Raw genomic sequence first — 26,883 nt, forward strand, 5'->3', positions numbered from 1 at the left:
GACATGGAACTGTTGGAACAAGTCCAGAGGAGGCCCACAAGGATGCTCAGGGGACTGGAGCACCTCCTGTATGAAGATAGGCTGAGAAAGTTGGGGCTGTTCAGCCTGCAGAAGAGAAGGCTGCGTGGAGACCTCATAGCAGCCTTCCAGTATCTGAAGGGGACCTATAAAGATGCTGGGGAGGGACTCTTCATTAGGGCCTGTAGTGATACGACAAGGGGAAATGGGTTAAAACTTACACAGGGGAAATTTAGATTTGATATAAGGAAGAAGTTCTTTACTGTGGGGGTGGTGAGGCACTGGAATGGGTTGCCCAGGGAGGCTGTGAATGCTCCATCCCTGGTGGTGTTCAAGGACACCTGGTGTTGGACAGAGCCTTGGGTGAGATGGCTTAGTATGAGGTGTCCCTGCCCACGGCAGGGGGGTTGAACTAGATGCTCTTAAGGTCCTTTCCACCCCTAACTACCCTATGATTCTATGATTCTATATGAAAACCAGGTATTAATTATTAATTGCACTGTTCAAACAGTATTTTTTTCTATTGACAGTCTGAGACCCAAAAGTTTGTTCTTGCAGAACTAGTGCAGACTACTGGGGGAGGATTGTGGATCCCTTTGCTAAACCACCTTCTCACAGAACTAAAACCAATGAGAATTTATCCAGTCTTGCTGGTTTCACCAGTTCCAAACATACCAACTCTTGAACAGGATCTGAACACATCTGACAAGATGCTGTTGATTCACTGGAGGCATGGGGTATGATTTAACCATGAAAAAAGCCAGCCTCCATGATGTAAAACTTTTAATGACATCTGACTCAAGGAAATGGCATTGACAGCTGTCAGAACCACTAGTCCAATTCAACCAGAAGGAGCAGCTTCCAGAAATGCTCATCTCTTGACAGAACACTAATACGTGCAAGTAAGGACCAAAAATCATGTATCAAGGCTGGTACCTCAACAATAAGGAACTGAAGCCATGCATGATGATGGACCTTTCACACCTCCGTGAGAAGGGCAGTACAGTGAGCTGTGATGCTGCCCAAAGCTCCTGGGAAGGAGAAGTCAGAGGGAGGAGTTGTGCCTTGCCAGCCAGCTTCACTTCCAGGCAACAGCAGAGCAGGAGGAGCAAAGGCAGGGCAGAAGCCTTTGGAGATGAGCAGGATAACATCTGGAGGATGCCCACACTAGCTGGCTTCAAGTAGAGTGTGTACTCACCTAGAAAAGGGCTCATTAAGAACCCCAAACCTTCATCTACAGTTTTCTTAAAAGGGACAAGGAAAAATCTGTTGAAGAGCATTACAGCAATGTGACACACAAGGAAAGAGAGTAAAGGAGATGGCAACTTTGCCAGTCATGATATTGCCACGTATGCACTTCCCCACACCCAAGCAGCACTCCTGGCTTTGTTGATTGGTATGTAATGCCACTTTTGATCATTAAAGAATGAAGAGCATCTGCTCCCGGCAGACAGATGTGGTTTGAGTGACTATTTATTCTGGTAGCAGCCAGCTGCCAAATCCCCTGCCTGTGGCATATGAGGCTGCTTTGCCACCAGTAAAGCTAGGGCTGGGTTTTAACAGTTCCTTAATGCAGATGACAAAGAGCAAATCAAATCTAGCATGATGTCACCTGCAAACAAAATACAAGGCAACAGACCCAAGGAGGGACTCTACACAGCCTAGATGAAAGATCCGTATCACATTTCATTTAAAACAGTGCAAAGACTTGATATCAGCGCTAGACAGCATAATTAAAGAGCAAGCGAGTCCAGAGGAGGCCACAAACATGCTCTGAGGGCTAGAACACCTCTCCTATGAAGACAGGCTGAGAGAGCTAGAGTTGTTCAGCCTGGAGAAGAGAAGGCTCTGGGGAGGCCTTCCAATAGCTAAAGGGGCCAACAAGAAAGCTGGAGAGGGGCTTTGTACAGGGGCATGTTGTGATAGGACAAGGCATAATGGATTTAAACTGAGGGTAGATTTAGATTAGATATGATTTTCCCTGTGAGGATGGTGAGGCACTGGCACAGGTTGCCCAGAGCATCTGTGGCTGCCACATCCCTGGCAGTGAGCAAGGCCAGGTTGGATGGGGCTTGGAGCAACCTGGTCTAGTGGAAGGTGTTCCTGCCTATGGCAGGGGGGTTGGAAATGGATGAGATTTAAGGTCCCTTCCAACCCAAACCCTTCTAGGATTATATAATATTTTATTGGAATAAATGGCAGCCATCCCCCTGAGGTCAGATTTGCATCAGATAATCCATATGGTTAGGACCAGTCACCAGTGCAGGATGCAGAACAAGATGGGCAGCTGTTCTGCTAGGCCAGAGAGCTTTGGATAAGCCAGCTACTTGCACTCAAGCTATAAGACAGACCTATAGAAAATGCAGATTATCTAGCCTTACATCTAGAAACTCCTATCTGTGCAGGCAACTTACCCAGCAAGGTTTCTAGCAGCAGCAACAAAGCATGAGTGTGCTCACTGAACATCGATTGAACAGGCACACAGAGTCACTCAGTCGTGCACTAGTCATTTCTTTAGGGACAGCTAAAATTCCCCAGCTGAAATGCTCACACTTTGGGCATGTTCATCTTCCAAAAAAAAAAAAAACAACAAACCAACATGTAAAGTAAACTTTAAAACTACAAATTGTTATCCCAAGGGTAAAAGCTTTGTGAGAAGCTCTCTACTGTCTCTCTACACTGCTCTCATCCCCTCTACTCCGCCCTTGTGAGACCCCACTTGGAGCACTGTGTGCAGTTCTGGTGTCCTCAATATAAGAAGGACATGGAGCTGTTGGAGCAAGTCCAGAGGAGACCACAAGGATGATCAGGGCTGGAGCAGCTCCCGTATGAAGACAGGATGAGAAAGTTGGGGCTGTTCAGCCTGGAGAAGAGAAGGCTGCGTGGAGACCTCATAGCAGCCTTCCAGTATCTGAAGGGGGCCTAAAAGGATGCTGAAGAGGAACTCTTCATCAGGGACTATAGTGACAGGACAAGGGGTAATGGGCTCAAACTTAAACAGGAGAAGTTCAGGTTAGATATAAGGAAGAAGTTCTTTACTGTTAGGGTGGTGAGGCACTGGAATGGGTTGCCCAGGGAGGCTGTGAATGCTCCATCCCTGGTGGTGTTCAAGGCCAGGTTGGACAGAGCCTTGGGCTACATGGTCTAGTGTGAGGTGTCCCTGCCCATGGCAGGGGGTTTGGAACTAGATGCTCTTAAGGTCCTTTCCAACCCTAACCATTCTGTGATTCTAAGAAATCTGTAGTTAAAAAGCAAGCTCACAGTTAAAAAACTGGTTATTCTAGGGGGGAGAAACCCTCCTCTCCAAGGGAAATATGCCTTATATTTATAAGCAACTCCTGTCAAACTTCAGACCCTCCTGCATGGCCTTCTTGTTGACTGATTTACATGCACATCCATAATAGCCTCGGTGGAGATGCTCAGTGGCACCCAGGGGATTTAGCAGTATCATTTCCATTCATTTTAATAAAAGTTTAAATCCATGCAACTGCTTTCAAAATGTCAGCCTTCTTTTCTGTTACAGAAAACTTAATGTTCCTAGGAATCCTCTGACATCCTCTTCCATGCTCAGAGAGATGACAAGATATTTTAAAACAGCTGCTTCAAAAGTTGATACAATCTTAAATTGAAGTTTAACTAAATTTGTTCTCAGTTCCAGCTAGATGGAGCCAGGACACTACAGACACCATTCTCTTGCCTACATTCTGTTGTCATTGCTGTTGTTCCATATGTCTGAACGAAAACAACATCTTTCAGGAGGCTTCAGCCCAGAAATGCTTTGTCTCATCTATTTCCACACTTGGTGGAAAAAACAAAGCCTCTGTGCTCCAGATGCAAGTGGTGTGCATGTCTTTTTCTGGGGCTTTTTGTAAAGAGAGATGATGGATGGATAGTTCTCAGATATGATGGACCTGACTTTCAGAAAAGCTTAAATCCATCTTTGGACAGAACATCACTTTAGCACAGTTTCTAATACAAAGCTTGCTGTAGCAGGGTTTATGGGTGTCCCTGTGTGCTCCTGAACAAAAGTTCTAATGAAGCTGCCGTTGCTGTTCAGCTGTAACACAGCAGAGTATAAAACCCAAGGATTATTCTGGGTTTCAGACTGGGCTTGTTATCTTGTCTCACATACCCATAATTAAATGCTGTGACAGACAATTAGATTACCATCATCCTTTCTCTTCTCTAGGCATTAGTTGCTGCTTATGCCATGAATCCCTTCTTTCCTTGTCCATATCAGTCACATATTACAAATTCTTGGTTTCCCTGGAAGAACCCCTGCACACTTTATGCTCCATCACGATGAGCTGCACAATGGCACATGCCTTCCCTAGCACTCACCAGTGGGGCATCTTTACTCCCAAACACCACAACATGAGCAACAGTGTCCTGCTGTCCAGTCATTTGGGCTTCCAGTGTGAATGGGATCTCCACGGAGCTGTGAGGCTGGATAATTCCACGCGGCATGGAGCTGGAGTACCATACAGCAGCAGTATCCTTACGTTCCTATGAGGAACAGAATCAAATACAACTTCAGACCGACATTTGAGGAAACTTTTCAACTCTAACATCTACCACAATGGCAACTCACACACATTTTCAAAAATCCCTAGGAGAAAGTAGAAAAGGACAACACAAGATGCAAGACTTGTATGGGCTCAGCATCCTCAGCAGGTCCAAAAGCTGCTGCATCCACACTCACTGCTGTGCTGGCAGCCTCTTTGAAGCAGCTTTTCACAACACTCCAAGTCCTCCTGCATGAAAGCACCCCCAAAACTAGAATGTAAACTGCTTCCTAAAGAGTTTAAACTGCTACCTGAAGTTTATGTTCAGGTTGGTTCCTGTTTTCAGCAAATCTTTAGGTCTGACTATAAATCAGCAAGGTCTTAACAGCCCCTTTTTCCTAATAAACCCCTGGTAACATTTGAGGGCAGGAGGTGGATGGAATGCCAAACCTGAGGAAGAACCCCGTAGCAGCCTGGAAGGTCACTGTCATTCACGAGGGTCAGCATCTGATGATAAGGGAATTTTAGAAAGCACCGTCCAAACGTCATGACAGGGTCAAGCACTCGCAGCGGAGGAACTATACATCTAGGGAAGGAAACAACAAAAAGGCAATTAGATACTGAGAGAAAGTAGAATTTGTTTACCCCATGAAAAGCATGAAATAGAGTATAACACAATTGTCACTGTCATACAGACATTTAATACCCCTACAGCCATAAATGGCCTTTAACTTCTTTTTATTCAACAACCTCTTGCAAAGGAAGGGCAGAACCTGGGACTCAGCATTGTAAAGGCTGCCAAGTGCCCAGCAGAGCATGGTGCTTTGCCCCAGATAGGCTTTGCCCCTCCTTTGCCCTTCTTGCAAGCTTGCAAGGACCTTCCCAACAGTCCCAGGAGCAGCACTCACCAGGGCTCAAGGAACACCAGACTCTAGTGTCTCAGTGAAAACAACCCACTTCTCTCCCACACCACTGCTGCCCTGCCTGAAAATCCAGCAATTTGCCCAGTGTCAGAACGCATGGGTCATCACCTGTCTTACACAGTGGGTGATCACCCTCTCCCAGTCCCTATAGCTACCTTGCTCCTTCACCCCACAGGTCCACACATTATCTGTTCCCATTTGCACTTGTTTTACAGAACTGCAGCCCAGGCACTGACTGGATGACTCTGCCTGGGAGAGGGAACAGCACCAGTGAACTGCACCCCTCTTGTAATTAAACTGACAACCACTGCAACACAACAGGCTTGAATCTGGCTGCAGCAAAAACAACTTTCAGCTTAAGTCCGAGAACATTAATGCTCAAAAGAATCAGAGGGAAGCAGAGAAACATGAACTCACCTTCCACACCGAGGACTCTTTTCCCCTTCATTAGATCACACCTTTACTTTTCCCTCACCAGACTTGCCGTAAGCCCCTTTCCCATTTGTACATGCCTTCATTAACTGAACCAGACATGAGCTTTCAGCAGGCTGCTCTCTGCGGCCCAAACTGATGTTGTATTTTGGTTGCAATCCAGTACAAGTCTACCATTTGAAGGAAGAAGGAGGGGTGGCTCTTTGAAAATGATACATTTCAAGAACCAAAAATCCACCCTAATAATTAATATTATCACTATTCCCCTTCAGAGAAAGGCTCAGGGCTGTTACCTGCCCTCTGTGCACACGGGCTGCTTTCAGTGCACTACTGTTCTCCTGTTTAGCTGGGCAGAAGTAGCTCATTAAGCAATGCTTTTCATTTGGAGCTGAAGCCAGCAAGCCGCATGCAAGGCAGTGTGCTGGAGTCGGATGCGTGAGGAAAGATGAGGAAAGCTGCAAGGAAAGCACTGGTACCTGGCTGTGAGGAGCAGAGCCAACACCTCCTTCCCAACACCATCCACATCTACCACCAATGCCAGCCTGTATCTTTTCACGGTGTTGGAACACAGGGTGACCTGATGGAAGACAAGAGCATCAAATATTTCATCACTCCCAAAAGGCATAAGCCATGTGTGGTATCCTCCAGTTCTCATTACACAGTAAGGAAAGGGAGGATTTCTTGGATATTAGGAAGATTAGACATCAGGAAGAAGTTCTTCCCTGTGACGGTGATGAGATACTGGCACAGGTTGCCCAGAGAAGTTGTAGCTGCCTCATCATTGGCAGTATTTGGGGCCAGGTTGGACAAGACTTAGAACAACCTGGTCTAGTGGAAGGTGTCCCTGCCTGCAGTGGTGATGGTGGGGAGGGGTGGAATTAGATAATCTTCCAACCCTTCCAGTCTAAAAAGGCCCCTTCCAACCCAAACCAGTCTATGATTCTATGATTTTGTCTTAATTCTTCCGCTGGTCCACATGTAGAGCACAGTCTCTGTGAGTAACAAAAGTCTTCTGACAGTATCTGAATAGTTAAATAAACCTCGCAGTTATCAGGGCATACATAAGCTAAATTAAAGCACAATTAGAATAAGGCTCTACTCGTCACTGTATTAAATTTTTAATGTCAATTTTTAATGTCAGCTACAATAGCATAAATCCAGAGGAAATCTATGGACTTTTAACAGAATGAGTTGAACTTTACAGCGGGAACCTGAACACAAAATGTGGCTCAGCAGATGCTGCACAGTTCATGGCTGCCAGAGCTTTTTCAGTCCCCACTGGAGATCACTGCAGTGAATACAATTCATTCTGCTCAACAGGAGACAAGGAACAAGACTGGGAAGAAAAGCCAACTGCATTATACAATGACACCTCTCTTTTTAACAGCTGCCTTTTGTTCTCATCCTTCCTCTGCCTATTTTAAATCAGAGAAATCACTCCAAGCAGCTCTCAAAACCACATGAATGGCTTCTCTACTTGACTGTATGGTACATGATCTTCAGATTATGATTTTGGAAACAAAATGGTGCTGCTTCAGTTAAGTCTCAGAGCAACCCAGCTAACAAAAGCCTAACACTAGTGCAAGTACCTTACATTATGCTCAAAGCTAGCAGTGCTGAAGCCTGCTCACATGCCAGTGAAGCTTCAGCTCACCTCTAAAGCACTTACAGCTGGACTCGCCCCATACCTGGATATCCAGCTGTCCTCGGGCACAGACAGTCCCTCTGCAGGGCCTGATGGTAAATTCGGTTGGCTTGACATTATCTTGGGCTCCCGTTCTCCAGGACGGACAAGTGTTCTCTGACACCTGGTCAAAACTGGTCATACTGGGCTCTCCCAGTCCATCCTCAGGAATGCGAAGGTTGAAGGTCATGGGCACCAAGGAGGTGTTAGTGAGGTGACATGACAAGGTGCGAGGAAAGCCTAGGAAGGTGACACAAGTATGAATTTATGCATCAATTACCCCTTGATTACTGGTGTGAATGTCTTGTTATAATAAAACTGTGTTTGGAGTTCAATTATTTTCAATCTGAATTACAGCTAATTGAGAAGCTCAGTGAGGAATTAATCAAGTAAGTTCCTTTTATGATGATCACAGAGGTTGCTTCCTTGGAAATGCCCACTCTTAGTAATGCTGAGCATCAGAAGTTTCTCTCTAACTGTGAGGAGCTCTCTCACCTGCCCCCAGACCAGCATCATTTATTTCTCACTCATGAGTGTGACTTCAGATAGACCATTTACTCTGAAAATTCAATCCATAAAAGTTCTCGGTTAACTACGCAAACACTCACAGTTTTCAGTGATAAAAGCAGTACATTGTCATTGAGGAGAAGCTACAATAAAAGAAAGGAAGGATGAAACTGAGAACCGCAGCAAGATGCAAAGCACTCAGAAAAAGATTCCCTAGTCAGGATCCTTAAGGCTTCTCCTGTTTTGGGGCAACCAGACAGAGCATGTGACAACTTCACTGGAGGCAAACCTGATGCTTGCTTAGAAATTAGGAGGAAACATTTCCCACTGTACCTAAGAAGTGAGGATATCACATCCATGCTGCAGACAGGCTTTGGCTACTGCCCTCAAAGGTTTATATCACCAGTGATCCAAACACACCTGCTTGGGAGTAGACATCTGATGGCGGGCCAGCTCTGCAAGGAGTAGACGTGTCCCACCGCCTGCACACCAAGAGTTATTTGAATACAGACGGGGAGGCAAGCCAGCTGCAGAGGCACAAGATAGCTCTTTCACACCCATCACCAGTGACCATTGCCAACCTTCAGCAACTGGGAGGCAGCAAGTGCATGAAAAGGAAACACAGACTCCACAATCATGAATGAGACCCAAGCCACCAGATGCAGACAACAGTCAGCAGCAGTTGCAAAAATACAATAGCTGCCTTCAGCTGAGAAGGCCTTATTAATGAAATCAGATTAAGTAGGATGACTCTCCTGTTACATGACCACATTTCTGCTTGGTGCATTTCTTGTGTTTTAGCTATTCAAAAGGAAAAAAAAGAAGTGACAAAGTGGTGATATGGGGATGCTCCTCAGGAAAGTTAATAAGTTTTCTTTAGAAGTCCATGGACAGCATGAAAACAGAGGCATCCTGGGCACAGAATGATAATGGCCCTTTCACAACTGATTTCACAACAGTTCACAACTGATTTCACGCTTAAACTTCAGACCATCTCAGTAAAAAGCCCTTTGTGAGACTGATATGGAATACCAGAATGTGAATTTCAATGGAGATGTTCTGGGTGTGCACCCACTGTCCCTGTCATCAGAGCTGGGCTTTTGGTGGGGAAGGAGGAGCCAAGTCTCTGAGGACATCGGTGCCTGATGCAGAGCTGTTGTTTGGGCATATTACCTGGGAGGTGATAACAAAGTGCCCTCACAGCACTAATTAACTTCTCACATAAAGGTCAGCGGGGTAAACGGTGCTCTTGCCTTACAACAGGAAGATTTACCCAGAACAGCTACAAGCTAGTAGATGGCTTAAACTCCCTTCTCCTGTGGTCCCATCCTCGGGACCCTTCTGGGACAAGGACCTTCACAGTCATTCTGCTGCCACGGTCTGGGAGGCTGGGGCTGAACTGACTGTGAGGGACACCACACATGATGATCTCATGATGGCACAACACTGCCTAGGGAATCAGCAGCCCTGGTTTTAATGTCCTAAAGGCTGCTACACAGGAACACAAGTGACAGATGTTCCTATGTTGAAGTGCTCCATTTTGGTAATTCACAACCCTCTCAATGTATGGTCCAAGCCCAGAGCACACTCACCAAAGGAGACATCACCAAAGCAGAGGAAAGGTACATCGAAATGAAATGTCGGTCCAATGACACAGCCCCTGTGAGGACAAAGACAGGCAGAGGAGCTGTTGGCTTGGTTATAAAGAGAACTGCAAAGCCTTTAGCTTTTGTTACTGCTCCGATGGGTAAAAGCTGGTCTCAGAAGCACAGTAGACATTTATCTTGTGTCCACGCATAAATCAAACCAAAATTGGTTGGCAAGCCTAAACACACTGTACCTTGAGTGTTTTCCCGTCGTGGCTTGCCAAATACATTGGCTCTGTTAAATATCTCTGCTTTTGAAATAGCTTCAAAGGCAGACACGAATACACAAGCATCACACAAAATACTTGCTACTTGTTCAAAGGTTCTGTAATTGTCAGTCCTTTTGCTCAAAGTATCCAACAATATTTCTTCTGCTGCAATCAACAGAACTAATTTCCTCCAAATTCTGGACCTCCCGAATAGGGTTACAAGAATAACCTGCTGCCTGACAGGATCTGCTATTGCTGTCACAGATCTCTGGCCCTGTATTCTCCCTCTACCATCATTCCATTCCAGAAGAGTTTCAGAGTTGGGTATTTGCTTATCTCGTATCTCTGAGCTATATCCTAATGATGATCACACTCTAGCAAACACCACTTGATTCTTATCTGGATATTCCTACTTAATTACGTCAGAAGCTTCCTCGAAAATAGGATGCAGCATTTGGCTGAAATGGAAGCAATCAATCAGCATAAAAATTTACTAAAGCAACACCTGCGTCACGTAAAATGTCATCTGTATTTCCAGCACCTAGACTTGTCATTTCAGTTCTTATCTGGTGAGACCACATCTGCAGAGACTGGTCCAGCTACTTTATGATTTCCCCTTGCAAACAATTACATTTCATTTCTGCTGCAGTTGCAGAAGTCAAGATCGGGCAGCAGTCAAGGTCAGGCAGAAGTCAAGGTTAAAAAGCTTTGGCTCTTAGTGTGGGGATGCTAGGATCAGAGCCAAGACTCAAGACCTTAGTATATCTTTTCTAGCTCTGCTCCATCATAAAATGAGGTAGGTGGGAGATGATTACCCAGAGATAGCTACAAATGTGACCACCAAGCTCTTATAACCCTCCTCACCTGATAGTCAAGGCCACAGGCTCAGGGGATCTGTCCACACTGAACACGAATTCTTCCGTGAACTGCCCCAGGATACTGGGTCTGAAGGAGATCCGGATGACTTGGTACCCCCCCAGCAAAACGATGCCCTCCTGAGGGGTAAAAGTGAAGCAGGAGCCCAGAGCTGTAGCTGGAAGGACCAAGCTGAAGGGAGCATCAATGGCTCCTTTGTTAAGCAGGATTGCCTGCAGCACAAAGAAAACGAAATGGAAATACATGAGGAGAAGGCTGATTTGTTTTCTAATTAAACAATTTCTTTTCTAAATAAACAATTAATATCTGTAGAAGACAGAAGATCCTGTGTGCTGCTACCTGACAGAAGCCAAAGAAAATACAATATGACAAGTTCTGCCTTTGGGTTTTTTCATGTAAAGCAGTGATAAGTTCACATAAACAGAATCACTCTGGGTTTATTCCACTGACACAGAGTAGTCCACTTTTGACTTGCTGTGCAGAAGACCTGTTCAGCATCACCAAGTTGATTTAGACCCATCTCTAAGAGCCATAAAGGGCAGTTGCATCATTACTAGTGAATCATCGCATAACAGTTTCTGCTCCAGATGAGTCCAATCCTGCCACGTTCAGCATCCACTGCAGCAAGCAAACTTACTGCATGCAGAAGACACCTTAGGGTACTCTATAACCAACTTCAGAAGCACTCCCCTATTCTGCTGCGGTATATAATTTAGGTTTATTTAATTTTTTTATTTTGATCTGCTGTTTTCTTAGTCCTTGCTTAAGCAGACATATGAAGAGAGGACAAGAATGAGGTGTACAGCAGCTTCACTTATTTAAAAATTCACTGTTATTTAGAAGAAAAAGCAAACTTGGAACCCAGCCAAGTTGAGAAATCAACTGCCTCAAACAAGTAACACAATTCCACAGCATTTGCTGAGATTCATTTGCTGAGAAACACCCACATCTGTCTGTTGAGTACCAGCACGAGCATACTGCCCCTAACCAACAAGCCTACCCAAAGCAAAGCTGTTCTGATTGCTGCAGGTTGAAATCCTGATATTTCCTTGCACCTACCTATTTTCTTTTATTTTTTTCCCCTAAATTTTGTCCTTGCAAAACCTGTCAGAAAAATTGAGTCAGAAGCAGAGAGATGTCCCCCTTTTTTCTCTTTTTTTTTTTTTATTTTTATTTTTATTTTTGTGAATATTTACATATTCAAACTCTGCAATGGTAACTTGAAAACTACTCTCTCCTCTCATGTGTTTCATACCTTAATTACAAATTGCACTTTGGGATCCTATGCCAGGATGAAGTTTGCTTCCAGTCTCACTGCTTAGTACAGCTATAACAATATCATCTACTTATTCACATTGTATCAAGTAATGGAAATAATAAATTGATGTAGAGAGAATCAATTAAGTATCAGCATTAAAAAAGCAAAGAGAACACAGTATTTTGGTAAGAAAAAACCATAACGTGTCCTTCTCTGCCACAGTCAATCTTTTGAAAATGTGGCATGATGCACTGTATTACCCTCTACCTCTGAGTTGCTCTATGCCATTTTTTTTTGCAGAAGACTTGATGCTGTTGGGGATGGGAGAAGGCAAATATGTAGAAGGCTCCTTTGCTTCATTTCCAGAAATGCTTTGCTCTTTACAGAGCCAGCAATGCGCCAAGTCTGAAGCGTGGCAAAAGGCTGGTCAGCAAGGAAAAGCACTCTCAACTTCTTTGCAAGGGACAGCTCTGAGCTGGACGGCTTTCCTCCGACTCCCAGGAATTGGTGGGACGCATTTAACTGAAAACTATTTGCAATGGACTCAAGTTCAAACACAGTAAATCTGTTCCAGCAAAATTTTAACAGCCAGTACAAAGGTGCACCTAGGGCTGAAAAAAACATCTAAATACTTAACTTTTTGACCCAGTGTGCCTTGCATGTATCAAGTTCAGTTGGTTGGTTGTTTGGTTTTTTGCATTAAGCCTCCCAGCTGATCTCACAGGAAGCTTGCCCGAAAAGCAGGGATTAGGGTTTCATGAATAACATACACAACTTTCAGAGCTCATCAAAAGTATCTAGGCTCCACAATACCCCCAGATTTGACTATGAAGTCAAATATTCCCTGTTCACAACTGTGAGAGTTGCCAGAAATCCTGCAGGTCTATGAGGATCACTGCTGCCCCAGGAACCATCAGGATCCACCCCAACCCCTGCAAGCCCATACTGCTCACCTCATAGCTGAGGGCTGAGCCAACAAAAACCTGCCCGATGTCCAGCAGGTCAAAGTTGAAGCGGAGCTGGGGTCCGATGCCTTCCCCACTGATGCACAGAGGCAGCCTTGTCTCACGGCCTGAAGAGAGAGAACCCTTTCAGTATAATTCCCCCTGTGTCCTGGGTTCAGCAGTAGCAGTCATTTTTCTCCTTCTTAGTAGCTGGTGCTGTTCTGTGTTTTTGACTTTCAGCCTGGGAACAGCGCTGATAACACCAATGTTTTCAATTGCTGCTTAGTAATGTTTAGTCTGACCAAGGACTTTCTGAGTCTCATGCTTTGTCAGGGAGGAGGGGAAGCCAGGAAGAAGCAGAGACAGGACACCTGACCCAAACTAACCAAAGAGGTATTCCGTACCACAGCACGTCATGCCCATATATAAACTGGGGGGAGTTACCCAGAAGGGAGAGATCACTGCTCAGGTCGGGCTCGGTATCGGTCGGCGGGTGGTCAGTGATTGTATTCTCTTCCCTTATCATTATTATTATTGGTGGTAGCAGTAGTGGGTTTGTGTTATACCTTAGTTACTAAACTGTTCTTATCTCAACCCATGGGAGTTACATTCTTTCGATTCTCCTCCCCATCCCTCTGGGAGCGGGGGTGGGAGTGAGAGAGAGGCTGTGTGGTTCTGAGTTATGGCTGGACTTAAACCTCGACAGTTATTTTTGGCGCCCAGCGTGGGGCATGAAGGGTTGAGATAACAACAGATCTGACTGGAGTGTGTCTAATTGTATTTGTGATAAGCATTTATTGTTTTGGATTAAGTCACTCGTCACAATGCCGATTTATTGGCTCTCAAAGTTGTTGCTCTTGATCTCACAGTTCCAGCATGTCATACCTTACTTACAGCCGGTATTTGCTGTGTTAGTGTTTATCGGCTGGGGGCCTTGGGCTAAGGTTCTTGTTTCATTGTACTTTATGTTAATGACTTGTAATACAATAGAATCATTGATCATGAAACTGATCTGGCTTGCGTTCCCAGTGTGGTCACCACCTCTATACTTTGGGAGGTATATAATAGAAGTATATAGCAAGTACACATTTTTTCCAGGTTGCCACAGTGCTAAGCCAGCTCAAGATGCTGAAAGATGCCTTGCAGCTGGTTTCTCAATTCTAACTGACCCCTTTGGCTGGTTTGTAATTTAGTTATCGTTTTACACACTGAAAATGTGATGTTGAGTTTAAAACAAGATCTCTGAATCTCTTTCCATGACTTCCATGAGCTTTGACATCCATTCAGTGAAGGCACAAAGCTCAGGAAACAGAACTGAAGGTAAGAATCCGCTGTCTGTACTGATGCAATCAGAGACAACAGCACAGGAGTCAAAAAGCATGAGCCCAAGCAAGGTGAAGCTCCCTGCTAACAGTGACACGCACATCTTAGCCAATGGTTGTGCCTAACAGACAGCTCCGTATCGGGGTACTCCAGGGCTCACATCCTGCAGCAGTGCCTAAATAAGACAGGGCTTTATGATCTCCAGAAAGGAGAAGCACTCACCTATCCCATCAAGACACCAAGACCTCATCTTTGTAAAGAAACCTTACTCAAAGCATGCTCAGCAGTTTTGGAAAACCACCCTCCTCACTACTGAGATCAGGTAAGACACAAATGTAACATGAATATCCCTTGTTGAAAGGCAACCGAGACCTCAAGGCTTATAGCTAAACTCCAAGATGCTGATTTTCTTCCCTAAGTCTGCTAAGATGACATAGTGCAGGACCTTTCAGTCTGAAGGCTGTCCTGAACCACTGCAGAAGCCTGCAGAGTCTCAATCCTAAAATCAAATTTTGGCTTGGGTCTCCCTGCCACCCCATTCTACTCTGCATGGAAAGCAAGTAGCACAAGGAGGAGAAGAAAACCCCTAACTTGTATATAACCTTCACTGTAGCTTTTCTGTAAAGTCATCCTCCATCCTTCAAGCTCCTTTTGTGCAATGCTTGCCATTAAGAGAAGATCAGTGAATTAAGGTTCTTTTTTTTTTTTTTTTTAATCTGCTGCAGTTATTCCAGAATGTCCCAAATCAGTAAGTAAAGTCTCTTATTGCAAAGAGCAGCCCACGTGTGACAACACGGTGAACACATCACAACTTGAAAACAACTCTCCTGAAACAGCCTTTGCAATGATTGCTGACTTCAGTCTTGCAATGCTGGAATGAGAATGTTTGATAACGTCCAAAGCCAGGAAGGAAAAGCTACGTAGCTTCTGTGCACTGCAGCAATTTTTAAGTGGATCCAGGCAAAGGCCACCAGGAAGCAGAGATGATTCTATGTTTCACAGCTCAGGCATTAATTAGAGGGCTGTGTATTTGTTTCACAGACACCATAAAATGGGCAGTGTTGGGTGCTCACTGTCAAAAGATTCCTCTACCTTGCATCATGTGTGGCTTAATTTTCATTAAAAACTCTAGGTCTAAACCACCAAAGGTTTAGGAAATGACAAAGATTTCTAAGTGACAAGCTTTTGTCCATGATCGTGCTGATCAAAATATCAGTGGCAGTGTTTCCCCATTCTGCAGTAAGTCCTCAGCCTCTCCAGAAGTTTCATGGAAAACCATCCTTTCTTGTACCCCTACACTGATCCTGGAACTCTAGGAAGTCCAAGAAATTTGGCTCTTCCTCCTTCCAGGTGAAACACAGAGAGTGCTTTTCCCAAAAGAGGAGGAGCAGACAAAAATAAATGCAGCATTCAGGACAGCTGAGAGGAAAAACAACCAACCAAACAAAATGAGTGTACATCCTCCTCTACTAGGAGCTGGGACTTCCAGGAACATCCAGCCCTTGCCCAAGGCCTGGGTATAGCTGTGATGCTCCCACTGTAAAATGTTCTGGAGCACATAAACCAGAACTGCAGTCACTACATACCTCCTCATCCTCAATCCTAATGCCACACCTGGCACTGTGGAGTAAGAATTTGGATCTCAGCAGGAATAATACCTTGGCATGTCATGTGGGGTGTACAGTTTGGCATTGCTGCCTCCATTTAAAATAAACAGGGTGCAAGTGGCCCAACAACACAGGACTTAGTTGCCAAATCCCTTAACTCCTGCTGCTTTCTGACACTCCTCTTCTTGTTCACAGAATGTGACTGGTTTTGAACATGATTCCCATCTGACCCTGTTAATAAATGTAGATCCACTATTTACATGATGCAGGACATCAGAAGGAGTGATCATCATTTGGGATTTTGCTTCTCCCTGCAAGAGTGGCTTAGAAATGGGTTTTGGAAGAAATCAAATGTAACCCAAAATATGTCCATATGAAGAAAAACTTAAAAAAAAAAAAAATTAGGTTTTTGAAGCCCCTACCATGAGCTTCCTTCTAGTTCCTACAATTTTATTTGCATGAATAACTAAGAAAGTAAATTTTGAGCTGAAATATTTGCAAGAGCAAATTTCAAACCTCTTCAAACCACCTTTGCATTTGCACTCTCCAGAAAAGGAGCCTGGCCGGTGGAGGACGACGGGCCTTGCACCCCTTCTTCTTTGACAGTAAAACCAAAATGTTCCCTGGATTTGACAGTGATCTCCCACTCCAGAAAAACATCTTAAGCAGCAACATGCAGAGATGGAGAGGAAGGACAAGGTAACCTGAATCACTCAGCTTGCCACAAACATCCCCCGCCTTGTGCTAGCACAGCAAAGCAATTACCTCTGTAAGAGCAGAGGTGATACAAACTCAGGCGGGTCAGTGATAACTGCTCCCAGAAGAGGACTTGACAGCACCTCTGTAAGACAAGGCAACCATAAAGCAGTATGTCTAGCAGACTGCTCACCCTGCTGAGCACAGCAACTCCTGTGCAGGGAGAGAAGCACATGCTGGCCAGGAGTGGTCCTTCTGCAAACACCCTGCAGTCAATGGGGCTCAGCCACACTCAGTCTGGCAGCGTGTGGGTAGCAGGAGGGGATCCAGGCTCAGCAAGCACATTTTAACTCAGCTCCAGCCACCTCAGGAGTCTGATGGCGTATCCATGGAATGCTCATCTTGCAGGGAAATGGTCTACAGGGGCTTAGTGTTCATTCACTAAAAAATGCTCTCCTTTGTAGCTCTCTGGCCTTTACAGACATATCTCAGTAGAAGAAATGCTGGCAAACCCACGGCATAAAAGCTTATCCCTTCACTGCTTTGACTGTTCTGGGAGCAGTGATCCAGCACCAGGCATCCTGAACCTGGCCTTGGACAGAAGAGGACAGTGGGCATGTGCCAGCACTGCCCTGCTGACCACTCCAGCAATTACATGAGAACTGAGTGGGCTGGAAGAGTGTTTTTGCCTTCACTGTGGGTGACAGGAGCAGCAGAAAGGAGCTGTACCTGAGATGTCACAGTAGACTCTTTCTTGATAGACTTTGGCTTCTTGGGGTTTAAAGATCACCTTGATTTCAGCTGAAGAATTTGGCCAGACATCTCCCTCCTGAAACAGAGGGAGACAGCAAACCATTTATCTTCAAAAGTCACATTTCTTGTTTCCAAGCCTTGAAAGCATCAGCGAAGAGCAAGAAGCAAGCAATACTCATTGACAAAAACTGTGAGAGAGCTTGGAAGCTGCTGCAAAAATGCCTTTCTAAGTCCCTTACCTTTACTGCCACCTGGTAGAGGTATTGTGTTAAATTAGGGCTAGACAGAAGCAAGCCTTGAGAGCATCAGTGAAGAGCAAGAAGCAAACAATACTCATTGACAAAAACTTTGAGAGAGCTTGGAAGCTGCTGCAAAAATGCCTTTCTAAGTCCCTTACCTTCACTGCCACCTGGTAGAGGCATTGTGTTAAATTAGGGCTAGACAGAAGCAAATTGGCTCACACTCTAGCAAATCAATCAGGATTTCTTTAGAGGTACCAGATGCTCTAAGGAAAAGGTAGCTCTCTTCTGCAAACCCTTCCTTGTATCTCTGTATCACTATGGCTACACGAACATTTTTACTCAGATCAGAAGAGATTCAGCAAATTAAATGGGGTTTTCCATTCTTGTTTATGAAGGTTCTGCCTCTTGTACATTTCACCTTTCCATGCATATATGTATTTAGTGCACTGTGGTGAGGGTGCTCAGCACCTTGCAGAACAAGCCCTCCTGCCTGAAGACCAAGGGAGAATAGACTCCTTGCCACTGAGGGCTGCTTCTGCCCTGCAGCTGGAGTGGGCAGGCAGCACACAGGCTCTTCCAGCTGATGGATGATCAGAGGAAGGAGCAGAGGGCCTGTTTCTGTCTTCAAGGTGCATATGTTCCTGTTTCCCTGAGCACAGGCTCGAACAAGAAGAGATGAGATTTGCTTTCAGCTCCACACCTCTTTCAATCAGCAAGCTCTTTCCCCTGTCATGCTCTTACTCAGGGATCTAAGTCTGGGCCATGCTACCAGTGCCTGCAACTGTCTGCTGTTTCCTCAGGGTCTTCTCCCGAAGAGTCCTGGCACTGCCACTCAGTCTCAGGGAGCCTTGTCTCACATTCCGGAGGCATCCCTTGTTTCTAAAGGCTCTCACTTCTTGCAACTGGTTTAAACAAAGTCACCATTTATGTTCCTTCAGCCCTTAGCACTGCAAATGTCTGTTGACATAAATATATGCACTTCTGACAACTATAAGAATACTCTAGAAGAAGATGAAAAGAATAGAGTTACTTTTCTGTCTGCAAAGTGTGGCTTTGATTCTGCTTGCTGTTGAGTATCCTCAGTACTTAGTCCAAAAGCCTCAAAATGACTTGAGCCTCCAGCACTCCTGCAGCATAAATATTAAATAACTATAGTACTTCCCATCAACTGAGCAGTTATAATTCAAAGGACAGCCCCCACAAAAATGAAAGGGCTATAACATGGTGAGTTCTTGGGCTGCAGCTGCAAATAATACCCTAATGCACAGCCTGCTGGAAGTCAACAGAACAGTGGGAATAACAGGTAAAGAAAACCATTTCAAACACCAACAAACCAACAATAAGGAAAAAGAAATCTGAAAGGATAAAGTCAATTGGATTCTTCTCAAAACCGAGGGCAAATACCTTTGTCAGATCAAACATATTTCATATTTCTATCCAGCAAGCAACTGGCTGAGATGAAGCCTCAAATGACAACATGCTTGAGGAAGCAAACTGGGGACCCCTGCCTGCAACCCACAGTCATATGGGTCAACAGAGGGGTGAAATTGCAGTTGTGATGACATTGGTGGCTGTCAGCCTTACTCTTCCTTGGAAAAAAATAAATGAGTTTCACCTATTTTAAAAGAAATAAGAATTTGGTATTATTGTAGGGTTTTACTCCAATATGAGAAGGGATGTTGCACTGCTCAGACAGAAGGCATCCTTCCTTTCAGACCATGCAAATAGAATGAGAGCACTGGTTGATTGAAGGACACGGGGTTTTGCTTGCATCAACAGAAAAGTAAAATCTTTCCTGTGCCTATATGCAGTAGAACTCAAAAAGTCCATTTAAGCCTGCCAGCCTTGTGTCCAGGCTCACAGGTGACACTGGAAGGGAGATTCCAGTACATAAAGGGGGCCTACAAGCAAGCTAGAGAGGAATTTTTTATGAGGATGAGTAGTGGTAAGACAAGGGGGGAATGGCTTTAAGCTGACAGAGGAGATATTTAGATTATATATTAGGAAAAAAATTCTTCACTATGAGGATAGTGAGACACTAGCAGGGGTTGCCCAGAGAAGCTGTGGCTGCCCCATCCCGCCAGTGTTCAAGGCCAAGTTCGATGGGGCTTGAAGCAACCTAGTCTAGTGAAGGGTGTCCTTGCCCATGGCAGGGGGTTGGAAATGGGTAAGCTTTAAGATCCCTTCCAACCCAAACCTTTTTAGGATTCTATGATTCAGACATGGTACAAATCCAGGTTATATGAAGGGATTGGTATTTCCATGATTAAACTTGCGCTGAATTTGGCCTCCTTTCCTCAGAGGCCATTTCATTCTTCGGGTCACTGTAAACTGACAGTGCTCTAATATCCCTAGTTAATCCCCACATGCTATGTGTAAGGTTGTACCCTTACATATAATAATCGATACTTCTGAACACTGTAAGAACACCTAGTAAGTGCTCTTAATGTATAGCCGTAGTAGCAGAGCTCAGCTTTGGGCAGGCTTTTGCTGCCTGTTAGGAGCTCGCTGCTCAGAAATGTTTTCTGCAACAAGCTCTTTCAGCCAGTGAAGGTTTGTGCTCAGCTATTGCTTACCACTGGCTCAATGGTAAAAACATCATCGGAGGAAAGCATAGAGTCTTCTTGAACCTTTGTCACCCGGTCCTCAAAGGTGCGGATAAGAAGAGAAAGGCGTTCTCGGAGAGTGGGGTCCACCCCACCCTCCTTGCGAGCACAATCCATCCTGTCCTCTTCCTGCTTCTGCAACCTGCAGCCACAGGGACAGACAAACCAAGCAGGAAACTGAGTAAGCAACATACTTGCAGAGACTGTCCTATACACGCAGGAGCAGCAAAACACTCGGGAAAGAACAGCAGCAGCTCAGCAAGTGGCTGACCACAAGCCACAGGCTCCTAAATGGATCTGATTATTACCGGTCATTCGCTAGCACAGCAGGTAGTTTTACTCCACACTTACAAGCTAAGAAGAGGTTTCTGAAAGCTAGCAGCCCTCATGAGAGCCTCCTGGTTCAAACCCACTGGCCCAGCCAATAGAGATTTCACCAACAACCTCAACTGGCTTTTCCTGCCATAGGGCTATTGTGGGGGGTCAGAAAAAGACTGAGGAGCACACACTGCAATGCTTCAGTGGGAAGGGGAGAAGCAGGTAGGTTTCAGCTACAGGGTACGAGCATCACACTTTTTTTCTCCCTTTTTGAACCTACAGGGATAAGGAAACTGTATCTGCTCTGTTGTTTGTCCTGCTTTCCGCCAGAGGATCCTGAAGCACTTCAAAAGCAAACTAAGGAACTCAGGCTCAGTGCAGTCCCAGGTAATGAGTGCTGACACCTTCCCCAGCCTCATGGACCCTCCATAGCCCAAGGATCTCTGAACCTCAGTAGTTTGCAGCTCCCAGATGTGAATTTGCTCTCTGAGGAAATCCAGTGGTTGCAATCAACCTTTCCTCCCCAAAACATCATCCTCAGATGGAGTATGGCTGGAACTGGAATGGCAAGTGTTAAGCTACGTTGCCTTGAAGCCCAGGGACATGTACCCTGATGCTGTGGATGGGTTTACTTGTCCTAAACCATTCAAAAGCACCAACACCTCTCTCGGGCCTGGGCAGTGTGTCTTACCAAAATGAATCTTTGAAACAAACCTCAGCTTCTGCTGATCCTCCTCTTCTTGGTTGACAAAAGGTTTCCACTGGAAGTGGGCTATGATTTCACTCTGGTTGTGGATGACCATGGATCTGTGATTTGACAGCGTGAGGTAAGTCTTCTCAACTGTCAAGGAGTTCCTGTCTAGCCTAATGTTGACATCTACAGCTGCTCCATAAAGGCTTGTATGAACATCTTCACCTGGAACAAAACACATGGAAGTCTCTGCTCATCTCATTTGCTGATGGAAGTATAAGGAACAGAGCAAACCACAGTTAACAGAAGAAAGAACTACAGCTTTTAGCTGCAGCAGTTCCACAGATCAGACGTTTATCATATCCTGACAGCTGCATGTGGTACAGCATGAGGGTGTCCTGACATCACCTTAAGCACCTTATTTCTGCGTGTGTTTGCAGAGATTTATCACCAAGGTGCCAACATTTACAGTGAGATTCATTCTGATTGCCTGGCAAAGACATGCCCAATATACTACTTAATAAATCAATAAGCCTTCAAGCTGCTCTTCTGTTTCTCAGCAGATGTTGACTGATCCACAAGGAAAGGGGGCTAATGTAGGGTCAGTTCTGCCCTGAAACACATCCAGGCTTAATGAGACTTAAGAACATATTGGCGATTTCCACTGATGATAGAGTAGGCAAGCTGTGGCCCAGGGTGACCTGCAAAGAGATGAAAACCACATTCTTCCAGAAATCTGTCATGTGCTAAAAATGGCTGATGTGGCATCACAGGGAAATCTGCTTTTGTACATACCCAAGCACAAATAAAACAGTCAAAAGGAGATTTTTAACTTCCAAATGACCTTTCTATGACACACACCCTGAGCTGTGCTCATGCAGCCAGCTCTATGGGTTGCTTTAGCAGGCCTTTTGTCAGGAAGAGTGTTACACTGTTGTGGAGCTATAAAGCTCTTGCAAAAAAACCCTCAAGTAAATGAAGCACAAACTTAATTCCCTCTCATGTACCCTCAATGACAGACCATTCATCTTGGAATACGAGGCCCTGGAGAGGGGCAAAAGCCATACTCTGTTTGCAAGGAGTTGGAACAACCTTACCTAAAATAGTATTAAAAAAATTGTCAACATTATTACAAACAGTTCTAGAAAAGGGGAACAAAGGCAGGAAACAGTTGCTACCTACTGGCTGTGTTGACATAAACAAACACTTTGGAGAACAACTACATTCACCCATCAATCTAATTGATTTGAACTATAAAAGCCCACCATCAATCAGGTGTATAAAGTATCAGCTCCCAGTCCTCTGTCTGTTGCTGTGCTGCTACTGTTAAGGTGCGAAGTCAACATATAATTGCACAAGCTCCTATTTACACCTTTTGTTTTTTGTTGACTTTGAAGCAAACATATAAGAACTTAAAAGTCTGACAGAACCCAGCCATGCTGCTGGGAATTCCCACAAGAGAAGGAAGAAAAGCACAACATGCACTCACCACCTGCAATAAGCAGACAGAAAATCCTTTGCCAAGTTTTTAAATGGCCAACAGAAACCATTTAGACATGGAGGCTCTCAGGGAACCTGGTGGGACACTGTCTCAGGTCAGGGCCTGCTTCTCCATGCTGCAGCCTAGTGCTCATCAACATGAGGCTGATCACATTTGGTCCTATGGGTAGCAAACAGCAATGGGGAGGAAAGGGTGCTGGGGATCTCGTACTTTCAGGGCCAGTGAGCAAAACTCAGAGGCAGGTGTGCAAGGCAGAGCCTTCCCGTCACCCAGGGCAGGGCAAGCTCAAACATCTCCAGCTCCTACTGTGCTGCACTGGAGAAACATGCTCAGCTGCTCGAGTCTCCTGTACAGGAATAACCTGAATTTGGCCAAGAACAAGTGTTGCTCCCCAGGGCTCAGGAGGGGAGACGTTACTCCATCCAATTTGTACAAGTAAAGTAATAAACCCTGTGCAGAAAAAACTCAAACTTACTGGCTACTATGGAGCCAGAGGCAGATACTAACCACATCTTCTACCTGCCCTTGAAGAAATAATCAAGGAGCAGAGGCTGAGCTCTCCCTTCCTTGCCTTGGGTGTGCAAAGCCACAAAGGATGCTCTGAGTCTGGCCTGTGATACACAGCAAAACAAGCTGAGATTTGCTTTAGGAGAGCTCCTGCTCAGGAACTGTCAGCCCTCCCGTAAGCTGTGTAGGAAGTTGAGGGAAAACAACCAAATGCCGAATATGCAGCTGGTTCTTTAGCAGGCTTTTAGCACAAGGCTGGAGGCTTCCAGCAGGACTAAAACCACCAAGAACTGCTCCTGAGCCTTATGTTACCTCTCTTGTGGGAAAGCTGCTTTGCGGGGCTCCACACCAAGGACAGACAAGACAGTAATGGAGTGGACACTCCTGCTTGACAGCTGGTTCTTCTTGCATATTCTGTCTCCTAAAATTCTCCTGTGTGTACTGGCTCTGGTCTCTTTCCTCAAACAGGGTGAGATCTGCTCCGAGGCTTTTGATTCTGTATTAGTCTCACAGAGCCACCAAAGGAAAATGCTCTCCATAATCACTTTTATGACTGATGGCAATAAAAGCAGCTCAGTATATAGTGTCTGTCAGCCCTGCACAAGCTCAGGGGTGCTTTATTAATTACCAAAGTTTCCTGTGCTGACAAAGAGATCCCATGGGATGTGGAATGGGAATTTCCCAATGGGGAAAAACTGCACAGAGTAATTTCAGCACTGAACAACAGATCTCCTGGACTAGAAGCACATTGTAGCACCTTGCCACGAGGCCCAGTGGGTACTGCAGATGCCCACATACAAGCACAGAATTGGGTCCTACACCTTGAAAACCACCCATCATAGGGGACTTCCTGGAGACTGGAGTCTAATGTAAAATAGGATTTGGGGAGCTTTGAGCACAGAAGTGATTCTCCTTCCACAGTTCCCAGCTTCTCTCCAGCAAGTCTCATCTCTGTTGGCCTCCTTCACTTGCAAGAAACATTTGCCATAGATGTTACTGTTTCTGGTTGCTGTGGGACTGGTAAATTTGTTTTTCACCCCTGGCACAGCTCTGAGAACCTGTTAGGTGTCTCCTTAACCACGTGTCCCTGAGCAAAGCTCACCCTCCCACACCAAGCTTGTGCTATACCATCAGGCTGTAATAAAAGTTGTGACTCCAGCAAACTGGGTTTGATGTATGAACAGCAGTACACAGGGCACCTAGCTTGGCCATCTCACTTGAACACTGCTTGAAAGCTTAAAGACTAAGTAAGCTTTATGAATCCTGACTTGGCTGAGACTAGACTTAACTCCACAAACTCGTTTTCCCACAGCCACACAGGGTGGCTGAAAGTCATCAGGGAAGGGCCGAGGACTTTCAGTGGCACCGAGTGATAAACCCTTTCCAAACCTGCACGTGTACTTGGCAGGCAGGCTTCAGAACCCCTTCCTGGTGCCACAACTTGATGTTAAGGAGACAAATAGGGATGTTCTGTAGCCCATAACATCCCAAGCTACCTTTATTTCAATGTGCACTGGGATTTTTCACACCCAGACTCATGTACGTGGAGAAATGGAGGAGTTAGGCCATGTAAAGCACTGAGGGTCAAATATTCAATGTAAATCATTATGCTCTTAGCTGCAGCAATGTAAAGAATTCAGTAGTTCTTTCAAGGAAGAAACCCATGAGCCTCTCTCTGTGTAAGCATAAACCATTCTCTGTGAGTAGGTCATTAACTGAAAAGTATTAAACAAAGTTGTGAAAACTCAGAAGGCTACAAAGAGCATTTGAAGGATACAGGAATATTTTTAGAACTCACAACAACTCAAATGCTCTTTGCGATGCTAAAGCATAGCAGTGTCACATAGGTTAGGCTTCCGAGGACCGGAGTTCGGGAACAGGGACAACATAAACCTCTCTTTCAGGAAAGAGAAAATGCGCACCAAATGCATTCACACAGATGAGTAAATGCTGTGTTTAGCACCACACGATACCTCTGCTGAAGCAAGGCTACAGAAGCATTTTAACGCCGCACCTTTTTCTTGAGTTTTTCCCACTTTCTCTTGAAGCAACATTTAATACTGACAGTATTTCTGTGGCCTGATCCTGGAATGACATTCCCTAGTACAAATATTATACCTATGTTTGGATACATGTGAGCACTTCCTGCCAAATCCCAAGTGGCCTCTAGACCCAGCTGCTTTAGTCCTGATGTTGTGAACTGTGGGATGTAGATGGGTAGAGGGAAACAGAAAAAAGCTCTGTGGCAAGACAACAGAGACCCACTATGTGGGACAGAGGTATATAAGAGAGAGTGGGCATCGGAAAGAGTCTGTCAAGACACACCACACTTCAAACACAGCACTGCCTAGGAATAAGACAGTGCACATGCGCACTAATGGAGAATCAAGGTTCTGCTTTCCTCCACTCAGCAACTCTGAGCAAAACAGGATTCCAAAAACCTCATTCCTGTTTGACGGCATCCACTTTAACAATCCCTTAAACACCAACTAAGCTTCACTTCTCTTTGAGGTAAAGGGGGCAGGGAAGATGCACCTGGAGAGGGAATTCAGATGGCTGGGACAGTAGGAATGAGGGTAGATGACTGCCATGGGCAGGTGCTGTGTGGAGAACACTGTGCTGACACCAGGGTCTCCCCGAGGATAAGCTGGCACACAGCAACACAGGACACAGAGAACAAGGACAAACTCAGTCCTTGCCCCTTATCTGCTCACTTCTAAGAACTGAAGCATGCACAGGTTTTGAACGAAAAGGTTTTAGAAGTAGCCTGCAAAGTCTTGCAAGATAAGTTTAACATTATTCTGTTTAGGAAGGGCTCTGTTTGGAAGGACATAGAGAGCGTGCACCATGCAGCGCCCAGCTCTTACCTGTGTCATAGTGAACTATCAGGGATCGGGAATAATCACCAGTCTTCAGTGGTTGAAACACCACTGTCACTTGCATGACTTCACCAATCCCAAGAGTTCCGATGGAGGGATCCACGGAGAAAGGGCTGCAACACAGAGACATCAGGACTACAGTGGGAAATTTGAGGACTATATTCCTTTTGTAATCTAGTTCACTTCAGCTCACTTGTGCAAGCAAGGAGCAAGCAAACCACAGTCAGTAGAAGAAAAACAGAACATACAGGATCTTCTGAAGAGACTCAACCCTCAGAAGATCCCATGGTACAACATGACCTCATGTTCCCCATACTCTGCATCCAGTTCTCTGCAGTGAGGCTCCAGAGTCTGACTGCTAGCTGTATGATCAGAGAATGGATTTTGAAGAAGACAGAGGCGGGGAAAGAGCTACTTGGATACACAACTTGACACTGACTTCACATCAGGCATTTGACGAGGGGACCATCGAACGCCGTGTGCTTGTGGCCTCCTAGAGAATAGGTGTACTTGGCTGACAGTGGTATGTAACCACTTCAGAAGGTTATTTACGATCAGGAGGTTACAAGCTGGCTACTAACATATTCTAGCCCTCTCCAGGAAATCTTGGAGGGAGAAAGCCCTAGAAGAAAAGTCCCCCAAACCATGCACCAGATATTGGCTACATCTTTCACCTGAGCCCTCAACAGCATTCTGGTTTGGGCCTGTAATGCAGCTTTGAAGCCAGTGCCTGCTCCTCTCCATTTAAGAGTTCATTC

The 26,883-nt window shown here is 45.2% G+C and overlaps 1 protein-coding gene and 1 pseudogene across 1 annotated transcript in view; both read right to left on the minus strand.

The window, feature by feature from the left end:
• The window catches only part of LOC136006083 (hydrocephalus-inducing protein homolog), a 107,122-nt gene that overhangs the window by 68,447 nt on the left and 11,792 nt on the right, over positions 1–26,883 (minus strand). Inside the window, exons 6-16 of the mRNA XM_065664102.1 lie at positions 26,114–26,238; positions 21,262–21,463; positions 20,200–20,371; positions 17,358–17,457; positions 13,012–13,130; positions 10,789–11,012; positions 9,662–9,729; positions 7,567–7,802; positions 6,355–6,455; positions 4,974–5,109; positions 4,360–4,524 (exon numbers count right to left, since the gene is read on the minus strand). Coding sequence (XP_065520174.1) covers positions 4,360–4,524; positions 4,974–5,109; positions 6,355–6,455; positions 7,567–7,802; positions 9,662–9,729; positions 10,789–11,012; positions 13,012–13,130; positions 17,358–17,457; positions 20,200–20,371; positions 21,262–21,463; positions 26,114–26,238 — 1,648 coding nt within the window. The remainder of the gene's footprint in view (positions 1–4,359; positions 4,525–4,973; positions 5,110–6,354; positions 6,456–7,566; positions 7,803–9,661; positions 9,730–10,788; positions 11,013–13,011; positions 13,131–17,357; positions 17,458–20,199; positions 20,372–21,261; positions 21,464–26,113; positions 26,239–26,883) is intronic.
• Positions 9,830–10,478, minus strand: LOC136007461 (endoplasmic reticulum resident protein 44-like; annotated as a pseudogene).

This window comes from Lathamus discolor, chromosome 1 (assembly GCF_037157495.1).
Source record: "Lathamus discolor isolate bLatDis1 chromosome 1, bLatDis1.hap1, whole genome shotgun sequence".
Classification (NCBI taxonomy): Eukaryota; Metazoa; Chordata; class Aves; order Psittaciformes; family Psittacidae; genus Lathamus; species Lathamus discolor.